At 35.5% G+C, this 17,873-nt stretch overlaps 1 protein-coding gene across 1 annotated transcript in view; it reads left to right on the top strand.

Annotated features, from left to right (window-relative positions):
* Window positions 1–17,873, top strand: part of KAL1 (Kallmann syndrome 1 sequence) — a gene marked incomplete at its 5' end in the record, with an annotated part of 57,760 nt that overhangs the window by 18,004 nt on the left and 21,883 nt on the right. Inside the window, 3 exon segments of the mRNA XM_010015990.1 lie at window positions 8,250–8,452; window positions 10,210–10,357; window positions 15,093–15,245. Coding sequence (XP_010014292.1) covers window positions 8,250–8,452; window positions 10,210–10,357; window positions 15,093–15,245 — 504 coding nt within the window.

The raw sequence follows: 17,873 nt of genomic DNA, 5'->3' as shown, positions 1-17,873 counted from the left end.
TAATAATGTGGACATTGCCAGACTATGCTAGTTGATTTTAGTGCTGAAGAATGAGATCTAGCATTCTTTACTCGACTCATAGAAGATGTCTCTAATAGAAAGACTTGTCTTTGTTTTAGTAGTGACAGAATCTTTATACTTGTATAACGCATACTTTGAGGAATGCATTTCCTCTTCGTTCTGCAGATGGATTTATCTTGCAATACAGGCAGCAGCCATCTATGGGTTCCCATGCTAGCTTTTTGCTTGCTGTTAAGCCATAGTCCTAGGAAAAAATCTTACTGTAAATGCAGTTATAGAGGCATGCAAATACTTTTGCTGGTATGGATGGTTTAATTACTTATGGAATAATTATACGTTATAGTGGGAAGGTTGGCTGGCATAGCTATCCCATTACTGCTTTGACCACAAACCTTTTCAAGTATAACAGAAGTATTATTTTAAAAATTTATTATACTTTAGTAGCATACCATTTTAGTCAAATAAAAAATACAGTTCCTTCAAGCTGCATTGAGCTTACTGCAAGGTCTCAGCTGCAGCAATAGCTTTTATTTCACTTTTCTTCATGAGCAGCACTTCAGCAGATACAGCAATTTGTTACTGGCACCAACTTTCTCTTAGACTGAGAACATTGTCAGTTGTTTTATTGAGTTTGTAAAGATTTTCCAGCTATTCTGCTTGGAACCACTATAGTTGCAATTACATAAAGGTATATCATGATAACTCTGAGGTTTTGGCTTGAGCATGACATTTTCAGGCAGGATTTGTATTACTTCCCCAGAAATTCATCCCCTACTGATTGTGCTAGCCACAGGAGTATAATGTTCAAAATACCTACACTGGTAATGGATGTCTGTGGTAAGTCATACTGAAGCTCTCTTTAGCTCAATATCTGACCCCAGCCAGAAGTAGATTTCTGGAGAATAATTGTAAGAGCAGGATAAGCACATAGGGATATGTCTTCAGAACAGTCTCCCAGCTTTTGTGTTTTGTGTTTGAAACACTGATCTGTGTTTCAGGAGCTTGTGGTTCTGAGATGACTCTGTGTTAGATATCAGAGTCCTCTTTTATTGTGGTCTCTGCAGCTACCCCTGAACCATTTGCTCCTTTTGAGTACTGCTCATGGCTGTCTGGTGGAGAGCACTTCTAGAACTTTGTGACAAGGACAGTAGGAGCCAGTACTACCTCTGCATGCTCTTTATCTAATAAACAAAAATAATGGGATCTTGATAATTGCACGAAGTGCGTATCCAGCGTTGTTCAAAAGGCTTCTGTAACTCAAAATAATGATTTTTCAAATCTAAACTACAGTCCTTGGCAAAGAATTGTGAATTACCAGAAAAACAGCAAGGAGTTCAGTTAGCTATCAGCTTTGCAGCCAAAATCATCCTACTGTGGCAGCTCATTTGACTGCTTTAGGGTCTTTGGTATTGTCAGTGGTTATTGTAAAGATACTATGTTCACCAGATAAACATGTACTTGCGCTAGTGACTCACATGAAAATGCTGCTAGGTGGTGACTGTTGGGAACGATACTGGGATGCTTCAATCGGTATTTCTTAGCCTTCATGTCCCCAAGTAGGCACTCATAGTGGTAACAGTTACAGTGTCGTATAGACATTTAATTACTACTTTGGAGCTCGGTGGGAAGTAGCAGCCCCTGCCTGGCAGAGAGGCAAGAAACTGCTGCTTAGATGTGCCTAGCTTTTTGAATGCCAGCATCTACTGGCCCCTGCTGAGCTCCTACAGGCACATTTAACCTCCAGTTTGGAAAAGGAAAGTGGACTTTGGCAGGCTACCTTTGGAAGGTTGCTGACTGTCTGTGCTACGTTTGTATGAAGTGTGGACAGAAATTCACATCAGTTCTTGTACTGTTTCACTTCACCCTATTGTGCCAAGACCAAGAGAAGATTATTATCCGTGTCAGACTTAACAGAAGTTTTCTTTAAAAAGAAATCCTTTGATCAGGAAACATGACAGTAATTCCTAAGATGGTTTCTCATGCAAGATGCTGAACTTTTACCAGTTGCTCATAAGTTATAATGAATAGCAAATTATTTGGGTTTATTTTTTCTTCAAAGTAGGACAAACATGATATATAATCTGAATCTAGGGAGGAGTATGGCACCACAATGTCTCTGTTGCTAAATATTTTAAGCTGTTAAAAGGAATATTCAAAAACACGGTGCTGTAATTACTTGGAGAGAGACTTTTTGTCTGGTTACTACAAAACTGTTTTATACTGGTTTATGTTTTTTTTTTCAAATGTAAAAAATAGGATCTCTAAGTAGACACAGCAAAGAAAGGTTTTCGTATGTTCAAATTAATGTGAAGTCTACTGAGGTATGTAATTTTCATTAACTTTTCTATCACTAAATAAAGCTCCTTATTAACAAAATTAATTAAATTTCCCAGTCATGAAATAGGCAAAACCAGAAAAACAAGAGTATTTCATCAAGCATTTCAGCTTACCATTCTGCATCTAGTTGTGTTTTGAGGTTTTATCTATTGCAGGTTTTGATACTCCTATACTATAAACTTTTGAGGTGAAGGTTTATGAACTGTTCTGCACTGCCTCGTGTTCATTTATGGCATTAATCTGTAAACAATAATCAAAGTGACACATGTGAGATAATTTATGAAATATTCAGAGCTTAAGCAGAGGTTTTTTTAATGTTATTTCTTTTTAATAAAAAAAATAAAGGGTTTATATGTGCTTGTCTGGGATGACCCTTCACAGGAATGAAGTGATGCTTCAGTTTACCAAAATGCAATTCCAAAATTACAAGAAATGCAGGTTAGACTAGGCCTGTCTGTTTGGAGCAGAGTTGCTAGAAGATGAAGTGAATACTGCACCTGGGAGAGTGAGTTCTTTCCTAGAAGTAGGACTCTGCACGTGGATTTTCGGATTGATACTGTCAGCTAAAATTGATCAAAACCTTCCACTATTTTGACAGTGGTTTGCAGTTCTGTTTTCAAAGTTTTTAAATGGTGTGTGCTTTCTTTTTCATCTTCAACTGAATGGCAATACTTTGCAATAACAGCAATAAATAAAGATAACGGAATGCCTGAAAGAACATTTTTGGTTCCCAAAGTTAGGCATATATTTCTTTTAGTATTTTGACTGGCACTCTCCAACTGCTTCATTTTCTCTGGAAGCAGAACTGTTCCTACAATCCACATGTGAGTCTCCTTGGAAGAAAAGCTACCTCCGCTTTTCTCCCATTAAACAGGCACCAGATAGACTAACTGAACTGGTGAGAAGCTGCTCAGCACTAGTAATAAAATTTTTGATTTGTTGCAAGAATTTTTAGGCTATTTTTTCTAGCTTTTTGTAATAAGGATGAACTCTTAGTAAACAGACTGCAGTTACTTAATGGGATAAGTGTTAGGCATTTCCATGTTATCTTGCTGGTCTGTAGTTAGGTACGGTGCATTTTCTGAGATCACACAATAAGCCCAAACCATCTGATCCTTCTATGTCTCCTGAAGGTTTTTGTCTTCAACATGAAGGCAGTTGCTAGCATACACAGGATAAATTGTCAGGCAAAAGGAAGCAGACAACATTGTTTTCACAGCACATAAGTACCATGCTGGATGTGATTTCACGCATACATTACTGAGTGTTAGAAAAACTAGAACAGACACCCACTCCTTGCAATAAAATTCTTTCTGTCGCTCCTTTGGGACCAATGATTTTTTTATGCTGTTGCACAGCTGGTTTATGTGTGCCATTTCCATTGGGCAAAGTCAGTCTTCCTGCTTATGCCTTGGAACTGTTTAATGGTTGGAAACCATTACTGTCTGTAGAGCAGTTTCAGCAGATTTTTAGAGTTGGAAGGTCTAATGTTTAAAAGATAGCAATGGCAAATCCATTTTAAGTCAGGAAAAAAAGCTGCTTAAAAAGGCTTTAAATTAGAGTCAAACTTGCTATCACTTTTACAGCTCAGAATGAGAATTCCGGTCCCAACGTCATTCTGTCCTTCTCTGACAATATTCTAAATCACTTACTGTTTTCACCACAGTTGCCACATTTAAAGCCAAAGTGGATGCATTGCAGCAGTGTACGGTGATGTGATTCTTGTGTACAGCTTGGCCATACTGTTTTGTTAAGGTTGTAAAAGTGCTTCCAGATCCTACTGATTGAAAAAAAAAAAAAGCAAAATATAAATTGTCTATCACTGTTTACAAATATGAATGTGGGAAGATGTGCGTTTTGAAATGGTGATGATGTGAGGGTTTTCTTTTTTCTTTTATTTACTGCAAGAAATCCTCTCTGTTGGGGGCTGGAGACTGAATTTTGCTTGTGAGTAGCCAGCAAGACAAGAATTTAAGCCCTTTGGGTATACTCAAGCCAGATACAATCCAGACAAATGCAGTACTTACTCCATGTGCTGGAACAGCAGCTTCAGCCTTGACCTAATGAAGCTATCATTTCTAGCAGTGAGAAGTGATTTACTTGTCAGGCTGCTGAGACCAGATTTTTTTTTTTCAGATTTGAGGACAGCTGCCTGTGCCAAATTCTAGTATATATAAAATGACTTTTATTTGAGTTTTAGTATAAACTGCAATGGAAAGCTACAACTAGCATCACTATTTCTGCAAGCCAAAGAATTTAATTTAACACTCAGATAAATTCATGTATATAAAATTTCAGAACTTTACATTTGAAAAACTGGCAGTAGTTTCCATTTCAGTAATTTAATGTTTATGTATCTGAATTATACGTGGGCAGTCAGTCAAAGGGATCACAGATATACGAAGAATAACAGCAGCATGGCTGTTAGCTTTATAGTCAACAGAATGCCAGTTCAGCTTCGTAGTCAGGTTAACAAACACCTTATGTATATAAGCTTTATCATCCAGTACCAGTTAGTAGACCTGGAAGTATTTCTGCATGACTTGTATACTGTTTTTAGTTTGCGTAGACATAAGCACCTTCTAGAAGCATGACTTTTCCATTCAGTAGTGCAGAAGAAAACAACTGGTAACTGGCAGGCATATGTTATGGAAGAGCATGCTCTTATACTTAACAGTTTTTTGGAAGTTGGATTTGGGGGGGGGAGTGGCCTTTGAATAGGTCTGGGTTTGGGATTTTGGGGTTTTGGGGTTTTTGTGTGTGGGTTTTTGTGTGTTTTGTTTTTTTTAATTACTATTTTTGTTGGTTTGGTTTTTTGGGGATGGGATGTAGGTCATTTGGGTTTTTCTCCTGTTAATAACAGAGATCACAATATCTTGTCTTGAACTATTCTTTTTTACCTGTTTATTGTGCTGGTGAAACTCAATTCTTTTCAAATTAAAGATTAATATTCTTGGGGTTTTGGCTCAAAAAATGATAGTTCTATCAGTTGTAATAGTGGTGAGGGTCACAGAAATATATAGAAATAGATGAATAAATTATATAGAGGTATTGAAACTCCAGCTAAGGAATGGATACTTAGCTGCAATAAAATGCTCACTAAGTGGCTTCATATTTCAGGTAATACACTCTAAATCTAAGAAACATTTTAGTGTTGTGTCTCTACAGTTTGGTTGGTTGTTTTTCAGAGGATTAAATGCAAAACAGTAATAAATTAAGTTTTGTTCAACTTTGACATATTATGTTTTTCTAGATAATTATTTTTCCCAGATTAGTCTGCTAGTTTCTAAAACATCTTTTAGACAACATGGCACTTTCAAATGTCTCACTTTTTCACTTCTGTCAGCTGTAGATCTCCTTCTTTTCTGTCTTCTACTGCTAGCACCACCATTCTTCCTCCTGTTCAAAGTCATTTTTGAGGATGACATTTGCAAGGTTTGCAAAAGAGAGACTGAAGAAAGGAGGCGCTCAGGAAAATGTTTCTGCTATTGCTGTTTTATTTCACATCTATATTCCTTTCAAAAGGACATTCTTTCTTTTCTTAACTATAATTACCCAATGTTTTTTTAATACGACGTTTACATTCTCCCATTGCAAATGAACACTACTGGGTTTTTTAAATATGGATCAGTGTTTTGTCTGCTGACTGCACTGTTTCTAGCAAACACAGGTGAAGTGCTATTGATAAAGTAATGTTTTCAATAAACTGAGCAATTATAAAAAGTACAGAGTGAAATTCTGGTGCTCTAGAAGGCAGAAGAAATGGTCTGTTTGTTTCTGTATGCACGTAGCTCTTCCTTACTGCTTTCTCTTTCTGCTTATGTCTCTGCGAAAAACAGGGATGTTTGAAGTTACCTTAAAACAAACAAGCAAACAAACAAATTCCTGTGATTCTGAGACATATAAAACTTCGTTCTGGTCAATCGTTAACTTTGTACAAGGAAAAATTACAAACTATCTTGTTTTCTTAAGGGGACAGAAACATTTGAAAAGGAAGAACATTAATTCGGTCATTTGCTTTTAGACCTATGAAAAACAGGTGAATAGAACTTCAGATTATTTTTAATCATTTTGTCCACAAGAGTTATTTCAGTCAACTTTTAGATTGTTTTTTTAATGACTCACTAAGTCTTTTATAGATACAGAAGGAAGACAAGCATTTTATGTTTAAAATTGTTTTTTCTTACATCTGACCATTTGTGAAGACATATTCTCTGAAACACTTTAATTCTATCCCATATGTTATCTTTAAATAATACATGATGCATAGTACTTCTGGGAGTTAACCTGAATAATTCACCTACGGTAATATGATCATGTTGCACTTCAGGTTATAAATCTTTTATTGCCGTAATATGTTGTCATATTACATGAAAAACACCTACCATTTTAAATCAGTGAAGATGAATACTTAATAAAGATTTTGGATTTGTAAATCATGATTTTGCTCATATTTATTGAACCTAAATTTCACTTTATATCTGCTTGTTTTATTAACAAATAGAAGTAAATGTAAAGTTGTGTTAGAGAACAGTATAAACCACTTAACTAAATTACCTCTTAAATTTATCCATTCCAATATAACTAACTTTTATACATTATATGAGTAGTTCCCATAAAGGGATCTGGCTTGCAAGCTGATTAAAAAAAAAGTGAGAAGAAATGTGGAATTCGCATTATTTTTAAAATTAATTTAAATTTCCAGAATTCTCAAACTCAAGTATGCTTTGTAATTTTTATGGCCAAAAGTTAGGTTGAATTATATGTGTGAGGAAATAGGGACATCCATTACTATTTGGCTAAAATGGCATGTGTGAGGAAACAGAAGCATAGCATCCATTGTTATTTAACCAAGACTCTTGTTAAATAATAGGAACCAGCAATTATTTCACATCTGCTGATCTTAAAAGGGAAATGCTATCTTTATTAATTCTGAATGTGTCTGTTTGCATGAGCTAAATTATGGAATTTTTCAGTGAGACAGTTTGTGATAGGGATTATCTGATGAATGTAGTATGCCTGGAAAGCGTATTTAACAGCTCATTTACCATTATAAAAAGATGCAGGTGAACCATGCAATAAATGAATGCCTGGTGTCTCTGCACACGTTGAGTTTTATTTCTGACAAATAAGTGGTGTCTCATTTGGTTAAAAAGTTATATGAAAATGGTTTCTTTTTGGTCAGATTGTTTTTTTCTTGGCTACAGCTTCATAACATGGCCTAATTTTTATGAATTTCCTTTATTCTGCCTGATATAATTTTTTATTTTTTGAGTCACGTTGTTTTCTTTTTTAATTTTATTTTTGCAGTTGCCTTATATTTTGTCATCAATGTTTTACTTTTATGAAAGCATAATATATCATTACATCTTAATTATATTTATTCTAAGAAAGTGTTTATGTCCCATAGATATCAATACTAGAATTTTGAAGAAAGTCTCAACATGTAGAAAGTTAATTTTTTCATCTGAGAATTGTCTGTCAAGAAAAAAAAAAAATATTGAGGGTTTCCATCATACAATTCTGTGATGACTATACACTTGTAGAAGAGGAGTGTTTAATGCTTGCTGTGTATTTGAAGTAGTGTTTCATGGAAGTAAAACTGATAGTCCAGTACATAAAGCTTTGTAATGTTTGTGAACTACCAACCATACAGAATAATGACAAAACCAGATGCTAACCCATCATTTTTATTCCAGTAAAGTTTGAATTTCTGGAATTGACAAGAAGCCATATCACTTATTGGAAATTTTTGCCTCAGTTTTCTTCAGTGTATTGAGAATGTTTAATCCAGCTCTTGTATGCCTGGTAAATACATAAGATAAAAATGATCTTTACCTTACTGAAGATGATCTTTATTTTAGAATATTTTTGTTTGCTTTAAATTCTAGATCCATCTGCTCCACCAGCTCCATCTAATATCAGAATCGCCAATATCAGTGCAAACAATGATGGGAGTGTAAATGTAATGATTACTTGGGATCTTCCAGAAGAGCCTGATATCCCAGTGCACCATTACAAAGTCTTCTGGAGCTGGACATATAGCAAATATGTAATCCCAGCCAAAAAAAAGAGAAGGAAGATTACTGATGGGGTAAGAAAGAAAATAGTCAATGAGACAGAAGTAATGCTTATTTCTCACACAAAATAGAGTGTAAGTATAAAATAAGTGATAAATAGCAATGATTTCAGCAGCTGGTAAACTAGGGGTCTTAATTTTTAATATCAGGAACCCCATAGACAATTTTGATGTCTCAGTGCCTATCTTTCACTGAACTCAGGGAGAGAAGTAGACTTCAGCCTTAAAATGCAGGCAACTGTTACCAGATTTTACAGGAAAGACGAATAGAAAGTTAAGTGCTATTTGTCCTCTAAATTCAGGCTTATTTTTTAGTGCTTCTTAAAGATACAGTGCTTTATTTTATTTAAAAAGCCTAGCGTCATCTGTCACATTGTCTTTTCACTATGCATGTAAAACTTGTGACACTGTGATATAGAGTAACCATTAAATAGTCAGTATAGATCCAAGGAAAAAAAACAACCCAAAACTCTTTAAATAAGCTTCTGTACCACAGATCTGATGTATTTTCATAGCAGCCAGCTCCTATGACTTTTTTGAATGATGTATCAAATACTGCTTTACTTGAAAATTATTTGTTGTGATATCCCTAAGCATATTGCATATTGTTTTGAAGTAATTAATAGAAATAGAAATAAATTACAGATAAGAGGCTTGAACTTAATTCTCAATGCTTTTAATAAGTGTATGGTGAGAATCTGGTCCCAAGTCTACGCTAACTGTGTTTTGGCTCTGGCTGCCCACCTACAATGTGATGAGTGACAGCTGGAGGGTTGTAGTTCCCTCTGTCCCTCAGTCACCAAACTCTGAGAGAAATAAAAGCAATGAAGTCTGTGTGCTGAATTTGTGCAAGTAAATACACACAGAAAAGAAAGTTAGTTCTTTGTTACACTCTTAAAATATCACTTTGGCAAGATAGGAGTAGGGTTGGTCTGTGTTATGTAAAAAAGTTTGTGTTTCTTGGAAAAGCTGCCATTGGCTGGAGATCTTCATGACAGAGGCTACAGCCTAAAGGTACAGGGGACCTTTTTTCCACAAGCTGGTCCTTAAATCACAAAACCCAAAGAATTTTCAGATTGAGCTGTGTCCTTAATTTTGTGTTGGCATTTTACATAGGGGATATCCTACCTATAAATGCGTTACAATAGATCCAGTATACAACATTATGGTAATTGGAACCAAGTTCTGACCTTGAATATAGGGAAATCCAGAAGTTCCAGGGCATATTTTAGAGAAAAGGTAGGCTCTTAGAGTATATTTCATATTACTCCAGTCTCACTGTAATTTTTCTTCTGGAGCATGAAGTTGAATTGTTGAAACAAATAGAATATGTTGAAAAATGTAGTGAATGTTGGATTTTAGCTGTCTGCAGACTGGCTGTCTCTAGCAAAAGTTTCCAGTTTGTTTGGTAACACAGAAATTGGGGAATAAACAGTTTAAATTTCTTTGGCTAAAATAATTTTGGCATAAGAAAAAAAATTGTTATGCAGAAAAAAACCTTTATTTTTTTCCTATACAATAGGTGACTGTGTTTGCCAAGGAATTACCAAAATTATGTAAACATCAAAAAGGGTAGTATTTTAAAAGTTACACAGAAAACCAGAGCCTAATAAAATATATTTTAAAAAGAGGAAATTTTGCTCTGTTGAAATTTTTACATGAATTTATTTTCTAATTTCAAAAAAGTAGTGTGCCTAACATAACAGGCCTGCTTTTATTAAGTGCCTGTTTCAGTAATATTGTAACTGCTTTCTATTTTTATTCTATTATAGGCCCAAAATTATGTGGTCCTGGAAGGACTCCAGCCCAACAGCAACTACAATGTAGAACTGCAGGCAGTAACACGCTGGGGCCAGATACGCCTAAAAAGTGCTAAGGTTTCTCTTCATTTTAGTACAACTCAGGACACCAGGAATAATAGTGAGTAATTGTATTCAAGCACCTGAATGCTTTATCTCTTCTTTATCTGGAATTTGAATGTTTTATATAATGAGTTTTCAAATAAAATAAAAAATTTCTTAAAGCAGGCTGTTTGATAGCATAGTCATCCTACCCCAGTCAGGTTGAGTAACCTTTTAATGTTAAATTTCTTATCTGAAAAATGGTGACAGTTTTTGCCTAACTCTTTGTCTTAGATTCCACTCATCTAAAATGAACAATGGCAATGAAAATGGAACCATTTGCACAGCTATGATGTTAATATTTTTCAAATGCAATGCAGGTATAAATACTGAGTATATTTCTCAGAGGCTGGAATAAAACCATTTCCGTGTCTCTGTCTTAACTGGACAGTTTTAGCTTGCAGTGTTTTTCAAAATCCTGACTATTTTGAGTAGGCCATTAATTCAGATTCTTGGACCACATAAACATGTATCTACTCTGAAGTGATTTAAAATATCGATCATTCTATTAATCTCAAAATATATCACACAGGGTACCCACATTCGAATTGAAATCTTGAGATCTTTAGATGTTGGGCTATGTCTTGTTAAGATCTTTGTAACTTTACATGCTAAATAATGTAATTGAAAAGCCTATCTGAATCTCAGAGTAAACCATGATTCTTTTTCTTAGTGAAATGCTATTTGTACAATTGCAATATGATACTGAGTTACTGCCGCAACTGATGATGTGTCTCTAATTAACTAATACAGCAAAATTCTGATAAGATGTTGAAGGATATAATTTTAAATATCCTGCCCTGACTCCATTTTATTTGCCATCCATTTACATTTTCTTTTTAAAATACACTAACAGTTTAAACTTTCCTTGTTGCCATTTTCGTAACATAATTAATTACTTTCACCCTGAGTAATCAATTGCTATTGTTGCTAGACCATTCTTCAAGCCTATTGAGTTTGGATATACATATAACATTTTAAAGTAGCTGTTAGCTATGACAGACCTTCATCTACAGTTGCTTCCCACGTTACTGTACGGAGAAGGAAAAATAGACCTAAATATCTTTTTCCCATATCATGCTTAGTTTTTGCTACTTTTTGGCTATTTTAAGAGACACCAGAAGGCCAAGTTTTCATCTCATCAATACACTGAGTCTTTGCTTGAAATCCATACTAGAATATGAAATGGAATTTCCACAGTGTGTACATAAGGCAACTTTGTGTTAATCCTCAGTGAAGCCTAATGTAAGTGAATATAACAGTTCTGCCCTTTCCATACTGGCTCTCCCAGACTTTACCTGTGTTTTCTGCTGTCCACGAGAAAGATGACATAGTTTTCAGAACTGCACAATATACCAGATTTAGTTTTTCTTTCTTTTTTATATGCACACAGGAGATGTAATAGAAGACGAACTATGGTGGGACCTGGGTGTGTAATTCTAGTACACTCAGGCACTGAGCTCAACTAGAAGCCTATCATTGGTGTTTATGAGAGATGTTCTCATTGTGCTGAGTATTTTTCTAAGAATTTTTTATTGGTTTTGCTTCTTTTTTTTTTTTTCCTGTTGTTTGGGGGGTTTGGGTGTTTTTATTCTTTTTTCCTTTTTTTTCTGCAAAGCATTTTTTGCTAGATAAACAAGGAAAAAAACCAAAACTTTTTTCTTTTTTTAATCATCTCTCCTTCTGTTTTGTTTTGGGTATTTTGTTTTTCTTTTCTGATTAGAAGTTTCTGTGAAGTTCTGGATCTCAGTGCTAATAAACTTCAGGGTGTTTACTTTTCAGTCCAATCTTCTTGACTGGAATTTCACCAGATTACATCACAGCTCTGAGAAAGGACGTGCAACTGAGTTGAGTTTACATCCAGTCACAGGAGAAGGCTGGTGCCTGGATTTCACCTGGGTCTGAGGCTGGGCTGTGTTCTGGTAACTGGGAGGAAATTCTGGGTGCCATTATACACACCTAGCCAAAATGACATTGGGCAAGCTGTTGAATTTCTTTCTCTCATTTTACTATGAGAATAGTCTTATAAACTTTCCCCTCTTGGCAGCAGGGATAATTAATCAACTGGTGTTTGTCAGGCTCTATTGCTAGTCCTATTAGGTCACATGATCATAGTCTTTAAACATGGTAGTAAGCAAAGACTTTCCATGTAACAACCTCCCCCCCCCCGCTAAACTGAAGGTAATTGATACTGGAATGTGTCATTTTTCTATACCATTCTATACTTACTGTGAGAAAACCTTTTATTGGTAGTATCAAATCTCTTCATGGCCTTACTAATGTTCTGTCTCTCATGGTCTGTATCACCAATGGGTTTGTGTTGGGAGAGGAAGATTTTTGTTTCACTTTCCCCTCTACAAAAGGTTGTCCCCTCTACCAAATGGAGTTCATTTACCCTGTATCTCATATGTGCCTTTGGTGGTTCATCATCTTACGTCCACTCCAGTGGCATCTATTTCCTGTCATTGTCACGGCTAGATTTAAATTCCTCCCACAATTTTGCTTGGATAATTTGCCCTCTCCTTGATTGTTTTACTTCAGAAAACAGTCCATCAGCAGTTTCTGTGTGTCTGCTATCTACTAATATCCAGATGGAGTTCATTTACCCTGTATCTCATATGTGCCTTAGGTGGTTTCATCATTATAGACTTTCCAATGCCTTGTGCTTTGTTTCATTTTGCTGTGGTGACCTTCTTGGACCAAAAGATTTATTAATTGTTCTATTGTTTTTTAAAGCAAAGTAATACTATACTAAGAGCAATATTTTTGTTTTCTCATATATTCAAAGTATTTGACTGTAATGTTCAAGTTATGAACATGCATTTAGTTAATGAGCAGTATTTTCTTAGTGCCTAAGCACTAATATCACACGTTTCAGTGGATAGAGAACTCTGCTGAGAAGTGTATTTGGACCTCTGGACATTTTTCAAAAAATGGTTAAATTATAGCTTACATAGAAAAGCAAAAAAAAAGGAACCTACTCCTGTAGGAGATGCAAATTCATCTTCTGAATCTCACTGAAGTTAGTTAGGAACAGAGCCAGTTCTGCTTGAGGTACTTTTGAGAGTGCTCAGAAGCAGATGGAGAAATGTGAAAAAGAAAAAAATATTGCCTGAAATATTATCTAGGACATGACATTCATGGCCTGTCTTTATTTGGGGACTTCCGTGGCCTTTGGGAAGTAGTTCCAGAAGCAACATGCCAATTTTGTTGAAGTCCCTCTGTCAGTTGTTCTGCTCTCTCTGGAATTAAGCTCTGGGTTTTTTCAGTGTCTTTTCCTATTGTCAGAATAAAAAACAGTCCATAACCTGCTGAAGTAATTTAGTCCTACAGACCTCTGTGAGCTTTGACCCTGGCCCTCTGGCATTACATTTCCCCACACTCAGAAATGCATTGCCTCACTATATTTGTAAGCTTTGCTTCTGGGAAATGCAGCAAGACTGACTCTCTTGATTTTTATATAGAAATATTCTAAATCTGTGTCCTGGTTTTTCTGGAAGTGGAGCAGACAGAGAACATAAAAGCAGATGCTTAGTAAAATTAAAATACTTTAAATTGAGGTATACCTAATAGATTTAAGTCTGCTTCTCTCTATCAATTTTTTTTATTTTCTTTGTAGTATAAACATTATGGTTACCTTGAAAAATAATAATTTGCTTAAGTTTGGTAGTTTTGCTTTAATTTAAAACAGGCAAAGAAAATTTAAAATTGTATCAGATTAAGCAAAGGATTAAGAACAAAAATTTGGCCAAAAAGCAAGTGGGTTTCAGCTGAAGCTATATGTAGGGCAAAATATTCAAGTTTACATGTTACTTATGATAATTATTGAAATCTGAATCTTTCCCTTTTTCTCTCATGCACGGAATTAGTAATTTTCCACTTCCTTATTATTGAAATCTTTATTTTTCATTTATGTGTAAATTGAATTAAATACAGCTTTTTTAAAACCGATGCAAATACTATCCTCTGAATTGGAACAGATATATTTGCATGTGTGCAGTGAAAATGCAGCTTCAATCAGCATTTTGCCTTTTCAACTGAAAATATCTATAAATACTGTCAACCCTGCTAACTGTTGATAAACTGTTGCTAAATGAAATGCTTGATGAAGGACATCCTATTACCATTACTTGTTGGAAGTTAGGCACATAACACCAAAAGGATCGCTCAAAGTTAATTTTGCTCTTACAGTGTTTTCCTAAGCATTCGCTGTTCACTGTTGGAAACAGGAAAGTGGGCAAGAAAGGTCTTTAATCTGACCATAGTGTTCCTACATAGCATGCTGAAGGACTGTGTTTACTTTGATGTAATAACCACATGTGGCACTCTGTGGGTTACACTCAATGTCATCCTTGGGTTTTGTGTATATTCAAACACTGCACAGATATAAAAGCCATGAATGATTATACAGATACTATGCCTGTTTAAAAAGTCAATGTGTTAACATTTCTAGTTCTTGGGGATATGAATACACTCCCTTTCCTTATGATTCTTCTGAAAATTTACAGAGCATTTTCATACTAAATTATATTTCAATTTTTCTCTCTCTAAAATATTTTTTGGCTGAATTTCAAATGAATTATATGCTTTTGAACCATTATGGATAATTTGTTATTTATGTTAATTTCATTTAGGTGAGATACTGAAATAAGATAAATTGGATTAAAGATAGTATAATTTTCTGAATTGCAGCACTGTTAACATAGTCATTATACAGCACATAAATAATTTCCTGATTGTTCTATGTATTGCAGAGGAACGAACATCTGCTGCTGGGAAACTCCAGAAAGGACTGGTAGATCCTTACCCAACCTTTCAAAGAAGAAAACCCACTCGTTTTCTTAAAATTGGAAGTCCTTTCTATCAGGACAATCAACTTCAGGTCAAAGTATACTGGAAGAAGACAGGTTTGTTAAATTTTTGTTTTACTATTATTTTCTAAGGAGGAGCTCTCATCAACTACCTCAGACTTGTAGAACATTAACATAATATAATGAACCTTATACAATAGTTCAAAGTTAAATCCTACACCAATACTTCCATCCTTACACCTTCATGTTAGAATGAAACATTGGTCTCTCTTTGTGTTGTCTGTGTAAATGTCTTGCTGAAGGAAACGACATGAATCAGCTATCCTAAAATTACAGTCAGTCGTGTTGGGAATTTCGTCTAATGATACTACAGTATCACTTGAGTCAGTAAATGAATGTATATGAAAATCATGCACTGGTGTCACAAAAACTAAATTGCAGTTCAAACCATGAAATTTAGAGCTATAGTGACTCATATTAGGGCCATGATAGGCTTTATGCTGAACTTTATAAGTCACCTTGAATTGGAAAAGGATGAATAGTTGGACACAACGACTAGAAAAATCTTTAAGTTGGTTTTCTGCTAGGCAGCATTCACCCTTCTATTTTTCAGAAAAATCTTAACAACAATTTTATGTTTAAGTCTCCCAGTCTAAAGGAAAATGCCATAAACTTTAAGTGTCTAATCAGATTCAGAAATAAAAAAAGGGATTTTCCTTTCTTACCTTTTAGGAGCATATAGGTTGTTACACATTGCTCCAGCTTAGCCATGACAGGTTCATACAATGTTATTTGAAAATGTGCTTAACACTGTTAGTGTTTTAACTTGGAGCAATCTACGTGTGTAGCAGTGGCACATGTATAAAATCCACTCAATTTTTGTCTTTGAAATAAAGGCCTACAAAATGGATAATCATAGAATCATAGAACGGTTAAGGTTGGAAAGGACCTTAAGATCATCTAGTTCCACCCCCCTGCTGTGGGCAGGGATGCCTCACCCTAGACCATGTTGCCCAAGGCTCTGTCCAACCTGGCCTTGAACACTGTCAGGCATGGATCACCCTTTCTTCTGCAAATTTTCAAAGAATTTTAGAAATATTGAAGTTATTTTGCGTTTAGGTGTATGCAGCATCACCCTGAATGAGAAAATGCTGTAAAACCATTCAGTTGTGGTATGCAGCATAAGAATGTGTCACACTGGATGGTGTCGATGGTGAGCAGTATCGAGTGCTTCTTAAAAAATGCCTGCCTGTTTGAACATTTACCTTTCTAGCCCTGCTATATCAAATAATTAAAATCAAATGCTTATTCCTCCATAAAATCTTTTGCTCAGCCTGACTACTTACATATTTTGAATGTTTGTCCCTATCTTGGTTATGCTAGTTTTCATTTTTTCTAGCTTTCCCCATTATATCTCATTTTTGCCTAACTTCAGGAAAAGCTGGAATAATTTAAAGTTTAAATAAATGAATACTGAACTTACTTAAAAAATAAAGTTTTGATTATCCAAAATGAGATTTACATATTCTGAGCTTTGAACTGATCACCTTAAGCTTTAGCTCTCTGCAAGTGAGGTACAACTCATTTTCCAAGCTCCTTTTATATCAGAAAAGAAAAGCAGGTGACTTCTGAAGCAATCCATCCCACACAGTAGCAGAAGCATTCTCTGGAGATGCCTCTGTTCCTTATGAGCACAGAAGGGAGGCCAGACAACTCATTTGTAGAAGGCTTAGAGACACCTAACATCTCTCTGTGAGCTGAGTTCAATTCTCAGCAGATTGAACTAAAAAAGATGAGGAGCAGGATTCAAAGATGAGGAGACTATGATGTGTCCCACTGGCATAAGGTTGTACAACTCACAGTCTGTACTGGGCAAAATTCAGTCCAGTACAATAATTGGTCCAGCTGCAGCTATTTCCCTTCCAGCCTGTTTGCAGAAGAAAGATTGTGTCCTCTGCGGCCAAAATGCCAGCACCCCCAGTGAAATGCACCTTATTAATAGTTTTCCAAGATTAATGGAGAGAAAATCATAAGAATACAACAATATTCCTGTTCCAAAGAAAATACTTTGAGCTGGGTGTCCACCAATTATAATGGTAACTTAGATACTGAGCTTATAAGTAGACATTGTGTCATAGATAGCTAACTATTGACATCTAAATCTGGAGCTGAATCCTACCCTGTGTTACATACACGGAGGCAATACTTGTATTAAAGGCTATAGATGCCTATAAAAAGAAATGACGTAGTCAGCATTCTCATAGTGGCTCATTGTTTGGAAATAAAAGCGTTCAGAAGTAGCGTAATCTCCACAATTTGAGATCTTCAAAGACAGATATGGCACAGACCTGTTAGAAATTACATGGATTTACTTGCTGTCACCTTGTGCCAGGGATGGATTAGTTAAGTTCCTGAGTAGCTGACTGTACAGCTGACTCATCTTGTGTGAATCTCTGTACATCCAGCTATAAAAGGGAGATACCCAGAAGTCCATCTTCATCATGTGCTGGGAGCAAGCTCTGTCACATGCACTATGTTGTTTAGGTATATGCCCCAGACACAGAGTAGAAGATACCTTCATTTTTCTCACAAAATGAATGGTGATGGTAAAGGTGTGTGAAGAGGGGTAGAATATAGCAGTTTTTCAGACATTTTTCCTTTCTTAGAAGAAAATATCTGAGTTCTGAGTGACAGTATATGTTCTGAGTAACAGAACAGGACCTA

The sequence above is a fragment of the Nestor notabilis genome, unplaced genomic scaffold, assembly GCF_000696875.1.
Source record: "Nestor notabilis isolate BGI_N333 unplaced genomic scaffold, ASM69687v1 scaffold11696, whole genome shotgun sequence".
NCBI classification, from domain to species: domain Eukaryota; kingdom Metazoa; phylum Chordata; class Aves; order Psittaciformes; family Psittacidae; genus Nestor; species Nestor notabilis.
Note: the sequence above shows the minus strand (reverse complement) of the source record. Positions and strands in the feature narration are given on the sequence as shown.